Source organism: Syngnathoides biaculeatus, chromosome 4 (genome assembly GCF_019802595.1).
Source record: "Syngnathoides biaculeatus isolate LvHL_M chromosome 4, ASM1980259v1, whole genome shotgun sequence".
NCBI lineage: Eukaryota > Metazoa > Chordata > Actinopteri > Syngnathiformes > Syngnathidae > Syngnathoides > Syngnathoides biaculeatus.
The window spans coordinates 34,919,450-34,936,263 of record NC_084643.1 but is presented as its reverse complement, the minus strand read 5'-3'; the positions used below and the strand labels follow the sequence as shown (position 1 = coordinate 34,936,263).

At 40.7% G+C, this 16,814-nt stretch overlaps 1 protein-coding gene across 3 annotated transcripts in view; it reads left to right on the top strand.

The window, feature by feature from the left end:
• Nucleotides 1-16,814, top strand: part of fras1 (Fraser extracellular matrix complex subunit 1) — a 211,252-nt gene that overhangs the window by 65,792 nt on the left and 128,646 nt on the right. For all 3 annotated transcript variants that reach the window (XM_061816627.1, XM_061816626.1, XM_061816625.1), the window contains exons 9-11: nt 4,362-4,553; nt 10,820-10,909; nt 14,689-14,836. In XM_061816627.1, coding sequence (XP_061672611.1) covers nt 4,362-4,553; nt 10,820-10,909; nt 14,689-14,836 — 430 coding nt within the window. The remainder of the gene's footprint in view (nt 1-4,361; nt 4,554-10,819; nt 10,910-14,688; nt 14,837-16,814) is intronic.

Genomic DNA, 16,814 nt, shown 5'->3' with positions numbered 1-16,814 from the left:
CTGTACAAATTCTATAGAATTCTATAGATTTCTATAGTATTTCTATGAAATTTTTTTTTTAGCAGGGATAACATGCTAAACAAGACAAGAAGATGCTAAACAATAGCTGTAATGTGCTAGATAGTTAGCACGGCACGCTGCACCAGTGACTGGAATGCTGAATCATTCACATCAAACTACTTCACTCACTCACTCACTCACTCACTTTTCAATTTTTTTTACATAACTAGGTGATAATACACATGAATGTCCTACACAATTACAACAAAGAGCTAGACAGTAACAATTAGATACCAACATTTTTATAGTTACCGGATTGTGCTAGATATTTACCGGTATTTGCTAGACAGAAACCTGAACGTGCTAGATATCTATCAGAACATCTACTAGAATATGTTGCACTCGACAGTTACAGGAATGTGGTTGACAATCGGTACTAACACATGCAAGACAGTTACTGGAATGTGCTAGCATTGAGCAGAATACGGTAGACAGCTATCGAAACTTACTAGATGGTTGCAGTAATATTTCTGGACTATTATTAGGACATGCTAGACAGTAACCAGAATGTGTTAAAGAGTTACAGGGACATGTTAGACAGCTTTCGCAAAACCAAATAACTAAATGATGTGGTTTTGAAAAAATGGGCAATGGGAATATGCTAGACGGGTATCGGAACATACTACACAGTTACTTGAATGTGCTAGGCAGTAACCAAAACAGTTACAGCAGTTACCAAAACATGACAGACAGTTACAGCTTAACCAATTAACTAAATTGTTTTTGACAAACTAGGCGATTTCAAACATCTCATACAAATTGTACAGTGGTACCACTACTTACAAAATTAATTCGTTCCCGAAGATATTGTAATGTGATTTTTTTTTTTTTTTTTTCAGAAGGAGATGCGCTTTTTACATGTAAATTGCCTAATCTGTTCAAAGCCGCACCCCCCCCCCCCCCGAAAAAGACGCATTCAAAGTACATATTGTAAAGAATAATAAAAAATTATGTTGATTTACCTTTAGCGTAGGGGGACTATGCAGAGAGAAGGGTGAGTGACAGGCAAAAGGCATCATGGGGGATGGAGGTGGAGGAGGTAAATGTTTGAGAGATGAGAGAAAACATAACTACGACTAAACAACTTAATTCTGCTAAAGTTTCTTGGGGTGCAATAAAGAAATGAAAAACTCACAAAAGTTCTACTAAAACAATTGACCCCTCCGTACAGGGCACTTAACCACGCCTCCTGAAGTGACGTCACGCCACGTGCGCTGACGTAAGACAAACAGTAAAAATGGCAAATACAATACAATACATTCTGAACTGAGACAGACTCCATGCTTCTGATTTCATTCAAATCAACGATATATTATAGATTCTAAATACAATACATTCTTAACTGAGAGAGACGCCATGCTTCTGATTTCATTCAATCATTCACACGGAGTAATGTTATGCTAGCGGAGAACGTCTCATTCATTTATACGAGACGTGAATTAAAAATCAAATTTAGGGCATATCTTCGTGCAAACACAGTCTGGTTAACTTTCGGCCGCGAGCCAGCAAGAAATCGATATGTTTGTGCAGTCCGATCATCGCTAAATATCGCTCAACAAAGAATAAGTGTGTCAATCGTTCACACATAGCAATGTTATGCTAGCGGAGAACTTCGAATTCATTTATACGAGACATGTATTGAAAATCAAATATAGGGCATACCTTCATGCAAACATGTGTTCCGGTTGATATGAGATGGATTTAGTTGATGATGCGGTCTTCCACAAAGTTTGACCCATCGAAGGCATTTTTCGTACTGGGTCTTCGGTTTCGGAAAGGGTACGAATCGAACTCCACCAACTAGCCTTTCAGGATACCTGTCGTCACTATTACAAAGTCCGTGACTACACTTCTTAACCATATTTTTTGTTAAATAACCCAAATACGCGATAAAACGCTAACTAAACCTATACTGGACCATGTAATGTTGTCTGAGAAAATGGCGGGAGCAAAAACGGGCTTTGGTTTATGCAGATCTCTGGCCTCTGATTGGTCAGTGATGCGGATTGCGTGAAGGGATAATTACGGGTAAAGCTTGAGGCCTCTCCTAGCCAATGTGATGCCAAAAAAATGCTGGACCGTAGCCAATGGGAGAGCAGCTCTATTGCAACATTTTCAAATCAAGATACAGGATGTTTACGTTCAATGGAATTTGGGGGCTGCGAATAGCAGCACCTATTTTTGCCTTTCGTATCCTGAATTTTCCTTCGTAACAAGAGACAATATCTCTCGAGGGAGGCGTTTCGTAACCAGAATTTTTTGTTACGAGAGACGTTCGTACCACTCTAATTGGTTTCAACAAACTGGGGGATGATAGACCACAATGTGCTAGACAGCTACAGAACTGCACACATGTATTGACACATTAACATGTTCTGTCTCACTCACTCACTCACTCTCTCTCTCTCCACACACACACACACACACACACACACACCACACACACACACACACACACACACACGCACACGGATTGACATTTGGCAGCGACCAGATCCTCATACATTTGAATGCAGACAGAGACTGCTAAGATTGCAGTGCAAGACCTCGCAGAATTGTTTCTCTCTAACACACATGCATAGACTTACACACACGCACTAGTTGACGTTTAATTCACAGTTGCAAGCAATTTTGTCTGTATCAGGATCTGGTTAGTCAAAGAGATACACACTGACGTAAATATAATAAAAAGATGGAATTACACCAGAGAGGCAGTTATACATTTTGTCACATACCGACTGACATGGTAATATCCAGGTTGGATTTTATTCATTCAGAATTCCTAATTTTATTAATTGTATTGAAACTGTGGTGTCCAGACCACGAGTTTGTAAGTCAATGTGGGTTTGCAAAAATATCAAAACATTCCCTCAGTTAGTTAGTTAGCCAGGTAGAAAATTGATTGATCAATTAGTAAGTTCGTCAGATGGCGAGTTGGGGAATGAATTATTAAATGGTGAGTCAGTTATTTAGTTAATTAGCTGGTTACTTGTTGTTAATGTATCATCAAGCATGTCATTTTTGTAATGGTTTAGGATTCCACTTGACGTTATCAATATATATTGTACTTGTAAGTGGCAAGGCAAGGTAGAATATACACATTTACTGTCAGTTGATGTGTCTTGAAAGAAGCATTTGATTGTCCTTAAATGTGTATAGTCCAAAGCAACAATGAAGAAACCCTGTATTAGAAGTCGGCGCCGGTCTTTAATCATGTCGTCTTTCACGTGGAACACGTGTGAAAATATCCTCCGGGATGATGGAGATCAGAGGCGAGAGTGGGCCACTAACAAGCCTCCTCGCTGGCCTGCAGTCTGGCTGGCAGGGTGGCATTAATCAAAATTCCAAACGTGGTCGCTTGCCGAGCATCGACTTCAATTTCACTTTCTTCTTTCCGGCACTGTGACATCTGCAATTGTCATCCATAAAAGTGTGTGACGCGTCTGAGAGAACATGTTCTTATATAGCCTCTGTATTTCACTGTCTCATCACTGCTCCACTAAACTTTAGGGATGGGAAGAAAAGAAAAAAGATTCTTTGTTGTGTCATCACAATCATTAAAAAAATGTGTAACTGATGTTAATGACTTGATGTACGCTTATGGGAGGAAGTCATCGTATTGCAGCATGAGTGAATTATATCCAATTTGAAATGAACCGTGTTGTAATTGTATCATATCATGAATGTCATGTTGAAACTGGAGTGAATCAAACAGCATCAAAGTCAGAGTGAATCATGTACTATAAACGCCAATGGGGAAATGGAGGAACCCATAATTATTGCGGTGTCCCACTATCCAGAACTTTGGGTTCATAGAAAATATAATGAGATGTCTCTGGGGGGGGCTTTTAAACTCCTATTCATGAATTACTTTAAACTCTGAAATGCTGCCATGGAAATAGTATGTAGTACTTGTTTGTGTTTGTAATACTAGTGGTAGTACATCCGTATTTTTTTTGTTTTTGTTTGTTTTTTGCTACTGCGTCACCACCTCCTCCTTAAAATAAGCAGCTGGGGCTTATGTGAAATAGCTTCCTGACTTCCTTCTGTGCCTTTTCATTACCACTTCTTCCAAATATGAAATGGCCGCACACCTGTTGCCCTCGTTGTTGGCCTTTGAGGTGGTGGTGGGGGGAGCACAGTCCCAGGATTCCTTACTTTTATCAATGTCTACTCTTCAATTTTTGGGAAGTGGAGTTTTTTCATATGAATCATATAGTTTCTAGCGTACATACAGTAGTATCGCAACTTGAGTGTTTATGTTTCGACTGTATACTTAAATGGGGATTTGATTCCCGCAGGGTGAGACCAAAGTGCGGCGCACCGGCCAGTGCTGCCACGAGTGCGCCGCCGCTAGAGGAAGCTGCCTCTACCAGGGTCTAGTGCGTTACCACGGTGACATGTGGAACGCCAGCGCCTGCGAGTTCTGCATGTGTAACCGCGGACAAGTGCTCTGCCACAGGGCCGAGTGCGGACGCCTCCACTGCCCACAGGTACCTTGTATTTTTCTACCTTTTTTATTGGTACTGCTAACATTTTTGTTGCTTTTATCATACCCGCTTGGATTTTTACTCTCCAATGAATGTCGATTAGATGAATTAAGTAAAATTTTATAATTTCCCCGTTGGACACCTGAAGAGCACTCACAGCACACTGATGGGTGAGAATCACTCCTCTGAAGTCCGGTCTTATAAAAAAAAATCATACGCCATATTTCCTGCACCACGTCGGAATACTAATCTGGAGCACTGCGTCCTCAGTTGCAGATTGATCTTACGTTATGCGTACTTGCTTATTTTTCTGGGATGTGGGATGCACATTAAACGGGATCCTTGTAAAGGTACTGAAAAGAATTGGAAAGTTTGTTCTCTCTCTGAGGACATTAAGAAATACATTTAGCAAACTGAATTTCAGAGTTCCTTGATAAGGTCCTTGTTTTTTTTTTAAGGTGTTCTCAGTTGTGTAGGTTGTGAGCAGAGTTGAAGGTGGTGTGCTTTGTCAGCATAAAGGCTGCATGTACTTGCGATTTGGTCAACTGTAATGAGAAAAGCGCTTTAAAAGCACTTTCTGACCTCCATCTAATATTTTTGGAGAACTGCATAAATGTGCACATTACCTCTCTATGCAAGTCCATCAACTATTGAACATATTTGATCTCACCGAACAAACCTTTGAAATACAATTAACATTCATTTGACAGCATGTGACCTACACAAACTTTATTTTATTAAGTTAAGGGCATATTTATCATATACTGAATAGCAAATATGCAGACTTCCGCTAAAGCTTAACATTTCCTAAAGGTCTCAGATATCACCAACTTTTTGGGGGCTGGTTCTATTGTCTCTGTGGTGCCTCAGTTAAGGTAAAATATGAATTAAAATTATCCACGCATGCTTGAGTTAGAGATGTGTTTTGGCCGAGAGGCCAGAAATCCGGTTGTTTGAATTTCGCCACTTTGAGAGGAACCAGGTGACGTGTCTGGAACATCCGATTCGGATGCCTCCCAGAAGTCTCCCTAGTGAGGTGTTCTGGCCACATCCCCCTGGGAGGAGTCCCCGGGGACACCCCAGGATATGCTGGAGGGACTACGTCTCTCGGATTGCCTGAGAACACCTCGGGATCCTCTCTGAAGAGCTGGAGGAAGTGGCTGGGCTTCAGATAAGCAGGAGAAGATTGGTATGGATGGATGGATGGATCCACCAGCCATTTGAGGAAAGAAGACACATGAAACCCATCTGCTCTCTAAACCAATCAGAGATAGTGAAGGGAAGGTGCTTAACTCCCGCCCCTCTCTAGCCGTGTGGATGCCTGTTTGCGTTTGCTCGTGTTTGTGTTCATGTGTCTGTATATTTTTCAAATGCTAGCATACTCAAAGCGACAGTGAGCAGGCAGCTGCACAGTTACAGAAAGTTGAGCGGCATAAATGGAATTAGTTCCAAAGCCTTATGCCACCATTTTCGATGATCTGTTGAATTTGTATGAACTCACAACAAGGATAACAACTTAAAACCTAAGAGTGACGACATCCATTTTAAACACAACCACCCACCATCTTCTGCTAGGAAGAGAAAACACGGTGGGGCATTTTCTTTTTTCCGTTTTGCAATTGTGAAATCGTTTTCCCAACAATGGAAATACAAATGTGACAGCGTATTTGGCTGCTCACTATTGTGACTGATGTAGCCATTAAACACGATGACAAAGCAGCATTTAAAAAAAAGCTTCGCCCTTTTGAAAAATGGTACAACTCTTTAATCAAAGCACGTTGCTTTGAACTGCTTGTGCTATTATTAATGTTATACTTTGCACAGTTTCTGAACCAACAAGAAAGTTGATTGGCTGTAGATTGCCTTTTGAGGGATTAATATGTGTAATCTATTCATCTGTGCCAAATGTTTGTTTGTTCAAGTGCAATTTTTGCAAAGAGAGTTCGAGTGCGGTGTATTCAGATCTTTTATTGCTCTCAGGTATTTATTTGTTGTTGGACATTACAGTGCCAATGTGAAATATATTGTTGGAGTTACTCTTCCTCTCCACCACCAGAATCATTTAACACGCCAGCAACTGATGCTGTCCAGCCACACTCTCCCCTGCCACTACTTTAGTCAGTAACCTTGTTCAGATTACATCGTCTGCACAAAATGGAATCCCCCTGCACACTTCTATGCTCTCGCCTCTTCTGGCAAAAAAGTGTTTACTACAGCCATTTCCTTCCTGTTTCCAAAGTCTGCCGTCATCTGTCCACTACAATCTGCACCAATCACGACTCTCTCTGTCTGGGATGCTCATAACTAACAAACTAACACCTTCTGGAGTATCCTGATAACTGTCTAGCAAAATCAGATATCTTTGTCCTAGATTTCAGTGAGTAAAATTTTATAGCATGTTTCAATAGCTGCCCGGCCCATTATGGAAACCAACTGTCAAGCACATTTCAGTAACTGTCCAGAACATTCTGTTGACTGTTTGGCACATTCTAAAAACTGTGAAGCACATTTTGGTAGCTTAGTACATTCCATTAAATGTGTTGCAAATTCTGCTAGCTGTCTTTGCAGATTCTGGTGATTGTTTTAACACATTCTACTAACTGACTATCATGCTTTCATTAACTGTTCGGCATATGCATTTAACAATAATATTATTGTTTAACCAGGTACAGTGCCTTGTGAAAGTGTTCGTCCCCCTTGAACTTTTCAACCTTTTGACATATTTCAGGTTTCAAACATAAAGATAGAAAATTACATTGTTTTGTCAAGAATCAACAACAAGTGGGACACAATCGCGAAGAGGAACAAAATTTATTGGATATTTTGTACTTTTTAAACAAATAAAAACCTGAAAAGAGGGGCGTGCAATATTATTCGGCCCCTTGCATTAATACTTTGTAGCACCACTTTTTGCTGAAATTACAGCTGCAAGTGGCATTGGGGTATGTACCTATCAGTTTTGCACATCGAGAGAGTGAAATTCTTGCCCATTCTTCCTTCCAAAACAGCTCGAACTCAGTGAGGTTGGATGGAGAGTGTTTGTAAACAGCAGGCTTCAGCTCTGCCTTGACCATTGATTTGACTTGGCCATTCTAACACCTGGATACATTTGTTTGTGAACCATTCCATTGTAGATTTGGCTTTATGTTTTGGATCATTGTCCTGTTGGAAGATAAATCTCCGTCCCAGTCTCAGGTCTTTTGCAGACTCCAACAGGTTTTCTTCCAGAATGGGCCTGTATTTGGCTCCATTCATCTTCCCATCAATTCAAACCATCTTCCCTCTTCCTGCTGAAGAAAACCATGATGCTGCCACCACCATGTTTGACAGTGGGAATGGTGTGTTCAGGGTGATGAGCTGTGTTGCTTTTACACCAAACATATCGTTTTGCATTGTGGCCAAAAAGTTTGATTTTGGTTTCATCTGACCAGAGCACCTTCTTCCACATGTTTAGTGTGTCTCGTGGCAAACTTTAAACAAGACTTTTTATGGATATCTTTGTGGCCAGATTTGTGCAGTGTTTGACTGATTGTTGTCCTATGGACAGACTCTCCCACCTCAGATGTAGATCTCTGCAGTTCATCCAGACTGATCATGGCCCTCTTGGCTGCATCTCTGATCAGTCTTCTCCCCTTGTTCGAGGTGAGAGTTTAGAGGGACGACCGGGTCTTGGTTGATTTGCGGTGGTCTGATACTCCTTCCATTTGCATATGATTGCTTTTCCAGTGCTCCTTGAGAGGTTTAAAGGTTGAGAAATCTTTTTGTTTCCAAATCCGGCTTTAAACTTCCCCACAACAGTATCTCGGACCTGCCTGGTGTGTTCCTTGGTCTTCACGATGCTCTCTGCACTCTAAACAGAACCCTGAGACTATCACAGAGCAGGTGCATTTATATGGAGACTTGATTACACACAGGTGGATTCTATTTATCATCATCAGTCAACATTGGATCATTCAAAGATCCTCACTGAACTTCTGGAGTGAGTTTGCTGCACTGAAAGTAAAGGGGCTGAATAATATTTCACGCCCCATTTTTTTAGTTTTTTATTTGTTAAAAAAGTATAAAATATCCAATAAATTCCATTCCCCTTCACCATTGTGTCCCACTTGTTGTTGATTCTTGACAAAAAACGTTTAATTTTGTATCTTTATGTTTAAAACCTGAAATGTTTCAAAAGGTTACAAATTTCAAGGGGGCCAAATACTTTCACAAGGCACTGTAAGGTAATTGACTTCAGTTTTTCATTACATTTCCGACCTGAAAGCATTTTAGGGTTCAGTGTCTTGCCCAAGGCCACTTTGACAGCAGCTCGTCGGAGCCAGGATTTAAACCCTTTTGTGTGTGAATGACTATTCTCAATCTATGTTTATCATGGATTGCTTTGTTACTTATTGGTTGGTATGAGTATTTGTTAGTTTACTCATTTCTCATACACATTTACATCCCATATGTTGAATAATGTCACATGTCATTTTTGATGTCAGAAATGTGTCACACATGTTATCCATTGGTCTGTGAGCTTAGTCCTAGCCAAGTTATGTGACAAGCGTTACAGAGTAGCTGCAGTCGGAAGACAGACGGGGAATCATTTGCGCTTAAACACTTGGCCACTTCCACTTCAGCTAATTAACTCGCCCAAAGTGACACAAATGGAAAGACTGGATTAAACCGGTGTGTGTTTGTGTGTCTGTGCCCGTGTGTGTCCGCGGGCGAGTGTGAGCATGTTAGGTGGGCAGTATAGGAGGAAATCAGCCACACTTTCATTCAAAAAGCTCATTAGGTAGCACAAAATCATTTTATCCACAAGTATGCTGTGCTTTTACTGTTTTTCTCCTTTTTGTGGCTGCATCACCAACAGTTGCAAAAGGAGATGTTTGCCGTCATTAAAGCGGCCAAGCAAGCAAAGAAAACAAGTGGATTTAGACCATTTAGGAAAGGTGCTAATTAGTGCTGCCAAAAGCAAGAAAGTTTGAAGTCAAAGCTTCCGATGTTTTTGTACGTCTAGAAAGGTGATTTTTTTTTTTTTTTTTTTTTACCCTCGCTTTGCACACAGTAAAATTTCAGAAATAAAAAGATGACTTTTTTGAAAAGAGTAATGTGTGCCATGGTGGAGGAAGTGGTTAGAATATTGGCCTCACAGTTCTGAGGACCAGGGTTCAAATCCTGCCCCCACCTGTGTGGAGTTTGCATGCTCTCCCCGTGCCTGCATGGGTTTTCTCCGGGCACTCCGGTTTCCTCCCACATCCCAAAAACACTCTAAATTGCCCCTAGGTGTTTATTGTGAGTGCCACTGTTGTCTATCTCCATTTGCCCTGCAATTGGCTGGCAACGAGTTCAGGGTGTACCTTGCCTCCTACGCAATGACAACTGGGATAGGCACCAGAACTCCCGCAATCCTTTTGAGGATAAGCGGTAAAGAAAATGGATGGATGGATAGAAAGAGTAATGGCTTCACAAAACGTTGATTTTAGGTGTCACGAAATGCTGATTTTGAGCATTTTGTCCATGACAATACAATTATGAAAACCTCTTCATTTTATGATATCACTGTCTGGTGATTTCCTTAAAGAAGACAGTTTGTACTCTGCATTTTTTTCCCATTGTTTAATATTCGCATAACTAATAAAGCAAGGCATCACTAAGTTTTATTGACGGGGTAGAAGCACAGGATATGCTCTAAGGTACCAAGCAACCACAAATTCAACAAACAGAGACTAACTGAGAAATAATTTTCAGTCCATCCAACCATGAATTTTCCAAGCCACTTATCCTCACAAGGATCACGGTAGTGCTAGAGCCTGAACAGTTTGCCAGCCAATCGCAGGGCATGTGGAGACAGACAACAGTCGCACAAAAAAACAGACACATTTGGGTTATTTTATTGCTAAATATTCAGGTGTAATTTGTGAATAAGTCACAAGTCCTTTTTTTGTATTTTCAGAATAGGTGATGATTTTAAAAAGTAACATTTTTGCACTTTCTGATGTTAAGATTAAGATTTGTCTCCCTTCGTGTGATTATCCGTCCATCCATCCATTCTCCACCACTTATCCCCACATACTCATGAACTTTTAACTACCTATCTTTGCTATTCAAAGAATTGTTCTCATTAATTACTGCCATTAATCATGCTCTGGTAATTACAGCTGTGTAATCTCAATAACATTGCAATGAAATGACCTGTGGAAGGTGACTGTATGAAAGGTCAAGTTTATGAGTCCATTACTTGCTAATTTTCATACTTTCATGAACCTTTGTCTTTTTTTTAGGGATCAGAGCTCGTTCACCCTTCAGGAATGTGCTGTCCACAGTGTTCCTTGCATAAAATGCCCTGTTTGTACCAAGGACAACCCTACAAGGTAGAAGGATATATATACACACACACACACACACACACACACACACACACACACACACGACTCTACGAATGATTTGTTAAGAGACATAGTACGGAGTCTTTTCTCACAACTGTCAAACACATTCTTGTAACTTTCTAGCACATACCAGAAACTTCCTAGCATTAAAACGCTAGTTAGAACGTATAGGAAACTTTGTAACACATGTCAGTGATGGTCTAGCTCATTTAAGTAACTGTTTAGTACAATTCACTAACTTTCTGTTTAGCACATTTGAGTAATTGTCCATCATGTTCCGTAACTTTCTAGCATGTGCCATTAAACCGTTAAGCACATGCTGGAAACTGTCGAGCAATAACTGTACAGCACATTGTGGTAACTTCATAGCACTCTCCAGCAACTGTGTAGTATGTTTTGGGAACTCTTCAGCATTTTGCAATAACTTTATAGCACATTCCAGTTGACTATCAAGCACATTCTTGTAATTTTCCATCACGTTCCAGTTAACTATCAAACACATGGCTAGCAAAGTCAGGTAACTTTCTTGCACTAACTGTACATGGAAACTGTCTTACGTCAAGTTTTATAGCAGATTACACTGACTCAGGAGATGTTTTTGAACCTTTTTAGCACAATTTTGTGACTGTCTAGCACACCGGTGTCAAACTCGAAGTCCGGGGTCCATATCCGACCCTGCATATAGTTTTATGTGGCCCATGAAACCACATGACTTGCATCAATTTACTTGATTTTTGCTCAAATCTGTAGCAAAATTTCTAACCATCATGTGAGATAATAACTCTGAGATATTGCAATCTTTATTTATTTATTTGTTTGCTACAAAATTCTTTTTCACAATAACTTTAACAATAGTTGAAGAAATTATTATCTTTGACTTCTGGTTTGAAAAGTAGCTACATTAATTGTTAAATACAATATGTGAAATATTGAGTATTTCAAAGATATAATGACCATCTAAGGGACACTGTACCAGCAACATGGCCTACGATAAAAATTTGTTTGACAACGTGGTCTACCATGTTTCCATAACTCTCTAGCACATTTTGCTAACTATGTACCATATTCTGGGAAGGGTTCTGCAAACTGTTTACCACGTATTTTCTTTTGTATACTTTTTTATCAAGAAAATATATGAAAAGTGACCATTTTTAAACTTCACCTGCACATTACTTTACCTCATAGAATGAACTGGAAGGGTTCTATAAATTCAAAATAAGTATTTAATCTTCAGTTAGTCTTCTATGGCATGACTTGGAGCCTTCTTTCTTCCAAAATTAAATAGATTATCATGTCCCTTATAACTGTGAGGTACGATGTGCAAGAAGTCAGAATGCAAAGCTGTCCATTTTCTCCAAAACTTTAACTTAGCTCGGCCAACTTCACGGAAAAAGGGGAGCCAAGGCCCGAAGCGAAGATAGCTGTTCTCTTCTTTCCAGTGCTTTCTTGTTCCAACGTTACCCTCGAGGAATCCATCCTGCTTCTATAAACAAATAGTAGTTCATCCTCCGGCTCACTTCAGTGCTCACACGTCCATCCGCAGGCCTGACAAGACACTCCGGATCTGTTCGTTTTTTTGTGTTTGCGGCTTTGAGGGTTTTTTTTTTCTTTGTCGAGTGCTGGCATGCTTTTATTAGGGCCTTCTAAAATTGGGATGGTCTGTCCTCAGGATATCTTTCATAGCTGAGGCTTCTAATGCACCGTGTTGCTAAACCAATGAAACTATATTAGTTTGTTAATTTGTCTGTTTTCGAGCCATATATTAATTTAGCATATTCCAATAATAGTAATACTTCCACTTAGCAAATTTAGTCTAGCACAGCAATGTAATGGTATAGCATTTTCTAGTAACTTTTAAAATGACTGTCTTGGATGTTGCGGTAACTGCGTGCACTGACTGACTGGCGTTTGTTCAACTGTCATGTGAGTTCCATGGGCTGTAGTCCTTAGTACCACAGATACTGTTTCATCACATTCCATTAATTACCAAGCAGACGTGAGAGTAAGTCAGGTCAGATCTCAAGTCATAACCTTCAAGTCTCAAACAAGTCCCAAGTCACTATGAGCAGGTGGGGGGGATCAAGCAAGTCAAATTGGGTCACCAAAAAATTCAAGTCGAGTATAATCATTACTTGGTTTAAACAAGTTGTAAGTCAACCCATGCAATCTTGATTCAGTCGCAACTCTATTGGAGTGGTAATCAATTTTTCACAATTAGTTTTCCCCTATAAATCGTGATATTGACAAAGGTATACACACCCTATAAAAGTTACAGTACGTGACCAACAACTGAGATTATGACTGATTGAATTTGTTGCATTGAATGGTTTTGAAGTTGTATTCATCCATCCATTTTCTTAGCTGCTTTATCCTCACCAGGGTCGCGGGGAGTGCTGGAGCCTATCCCACCTGTCAACGGGCAGGAGGCGGGGTATACCCTGAATTGGTTGCCAGACAATCACAGGGCACATAGAGACAAACAGCCACACTCATAATCACACCTAGGGGCAATTTAGAGTGTCCAATTAATGTTGCACATTTTTGGAATGTGGGAGGAAACCGGAGTCCCCGGAGAAAACCCACGCACGTACGGGGAGAACATGCAAACTCCACACAGGTGGGTCTGGAATCAAACCCAGGACCTCAGAACTCTGTGGCCAATGTTTTCCAGCTGAGCCACCATTGTATTTTATTAATTTAATAAATTACTGAATTAATACTTACTTAATTTAATTGAACTTGATTTCTGAACAAGCTATGGTGTGTACTTTGTAACTCCTATGGGTATGAGGAGAACACAGTTAAGCAAAAGCCAAGACTGTTTTCTGTTGGTCAAACATAATTAGACGTGTACCCTAATGGGGTAATTGTGAATGAAAGTGATTCAGAATGACAATGACAATTTAAATGGAAAAAGAAATGTGAACAAAATCTGTGTTCCTCCTGTGTCCTCTACTTTAATTATATTACCCAATCCAATTCTAAATATATTTAGAACCACTGATTCTGGACATTGGACATCATTATAAGAAGTGTTGTGTTTCATCTGCTGTGGTCCATGTCCATTGTCCAAGCTGCTTATCCACACAAGGGTCGCGGGAGTGCCAGAGCCTATCTCGGCTAACATTGCGCGAAAAGCGGACTACTGGTTAACAGGCAGTCACAGGGGCATATGCTGTGGTCTCAATTATAAAAATGTAGTTGACTCAGTAGATGACATTTTAATGGTGAGATTTCAATAAAAATGTTGAGTAGTTTGAAAATTACATTCACACGTAGCTACATGCAATTCAGACTTTAGTTACTAATTGTGGAACACACTTTTGTCACTGTCATTGTTTTCGATTTCTTTTTTTTTAATTACCACTTTCTGCGGTTGGTATTACAGTATATTTTAGGGGCTCTTTCTGCTCTAAAGTGCATGAAAAAGAATCATATGCTATGAACTGAAACAAAAATTGGGTCAAATAACATAAAGGCTCCACTCCAGTTACTTAGCTGTACCAAAAAATTCACAATCTCGTTTTTATCTTTAATTGTCCCAAACCAATCTCTGAAACTTAATGTTTGACCAGCTAGCTAAACTGTGACATTAGCGTAGCTGTCTTTGTGACTTTTGTAGTGATGGATGAAGTTTGTCATTCTTGTGTCTTTAACACGCAAGTTGCAAGCCATGAAGGTTGCCATCCTCTTTTAAAATATAGTTCTCCCTGTATAAGTGTATTTTTATTTATAAACATCTCCTTTATCTGTCATCACCTCAGAACTTGGCTCGCTGGACCAATGACAACTGCCGCGAGTGCAAGTGCCACGATTCCCTCGTGACTTGCTACCTGCCGTCTTGCCCAGCATGCAGGCCAGGCACCTTGGTTGTCGCCCATGAGGGACAGTGCTGCCCCCAATGTCATCAAGGTGAATTGCACGTGGGTTTTTTTGTGTGTGTATATGTGTGTGTGTGCATGTATCTCAAAGGATTGTCTGTCAAGTTGACTTTGGCAGCTAAAGGTCTCTCGTCTCCTCTCCGCGGACTTTTTGTTATGCAAATCAGAAGCCTTGATGAATAACAATGAGGCTTTAAAAGAGGTTGGAGCCGTTATAGATAGTTGTGCCAAATGAAAATCCAGAGGAACTTTCCAGCATGCGTCCTGGGATTAGGTTGACTTTACATATTTGCTGTTTGCGCAGTAAATGTGCTGATTTCCTGCATCGACAACAAGGCCCGAGCAAGTTGTTTGAAGGCAATGCCGTAGGTTTAGGAGGCATTCGCGTGTAGTAAAAATAATCATTGGAAAGATTTTTGAGTTGTGGAAAAAAACATCAGTAGCCTCGTTTTTTTGTTTACCTGACTTTTGTTGCTAAAGGTTCTTGAAGGGGGGGAAAAAAGAATCATTTCCTTTCTCAATGGAGGAAAATGTTGGTGCAAGTGTAAAATAACATTTTTTTTTAATTTCATTCCAATGTTGGTGCGCTTAGTTGTTAGTTAGCGCTTTCCAGGAACTACTTTGATTTTCACCAGTAACAGTGGTGACTACCACATTTTGATAACTGTCTAGCATAGTCTCGTATTCTCACAATAACACCTAGGCGGATTGTGATCTTTGGAGAAAATAATTGCCCAATTTTGATTGGATTTCGGCGGCTGGTAAAAGCGTTGGCCTCACAGTTCTGGGCACACGGGTTCGATCCCGGCCCCACCTGCGTGGAGTTCACATGTTCTCCCCGTGCCTGGGTGGGTTTTCTCCGGGCACCCCGGTTTCCTCCCACATCCCAAAAATATGCAACATTAATTGGATACTCTAAATTGCCCCTAGATGTGATTGTGGGTATGGCTGTTTGTCTCCATGTGCACTGCGATTGGCTGGCAACCAGTTCAGGGTGTACCCCGCCTCCTGCCCGTTGACAGCTGGGATAGGCTCCGGCACTCCCCGCGACTCTTGTGAGGATTAGCGGCAAAGAAAATAGAAGGATGGATGATTGAATTTCTCAAAATGGAAGGGAAAAATGCACAGTTAAACAAAAATATGGATGAACATAGGATAAGCAGGAAAGTTTTTTTGTTTCCTTTGAGCGCAACAAACAGCAAGCCACTCTCTGCCTTTTCTATCATCTATCACATTTGAAAGCTTCAAATCTTCAGCAACATTTCACCTCACTCCACGCTAAGATCCACCTGGAATTTCCAAAAGGGACTGAATTTAGCAGTCACAAGTAAGCCACTTTAAAGGATTAGACAGAAAAGCAGACCGGCTTTTTTTTTTAATAATGAAGCATCTTCTTCTTCTTCTTCTTCTTTTCCTTTCGGCTTGTCCCGTTAGGGGTCGCCACAGCGTGTCATCTTTTGCCATCTTAGCCTATCTCCTGCATCTTCCTCTCTAACCCCAACTGCCCTCATGTCTTCCCTCACCACATCCATAAACCTTCTCTTTGGTCTTCCTCTCGCTCTTTTGCCTGGGAGCTCCATCCTCAGCATCCTTCTACCAATATACTCACTCTCTCGCCTCTGAACATGTCCAAACCATCGAAGTCTGCTCTCTCGAATCTTGTCTCCAAAACATCCAGCTTTGGCTGTCCCTCTAATGAGCTCATTTCTAATCCTATCCAACCTGGTCACTCCGAGCGAGAACCTCAACATCTTCATTTCTGCCACCTCCAGTTCACCTTCCTGTTGTTTCTTCAGTGCCACCGTCTCTAATCCGTACATCATGGCCGGCCTCACCACTGTTTTGTAAACTTTGCCCTTCATCCTAGCAGACACTCTTCTGTCACATAACACACCAGACACCTTTCGCCAGCTGTTCCAACCTGCTTGGACCCGTTTCTTCACTTCCTGACCACACTCTCCATTGCTCTGTATTGTTGACCCCAAGTATTTGAAGTCGTCCACCCTCGC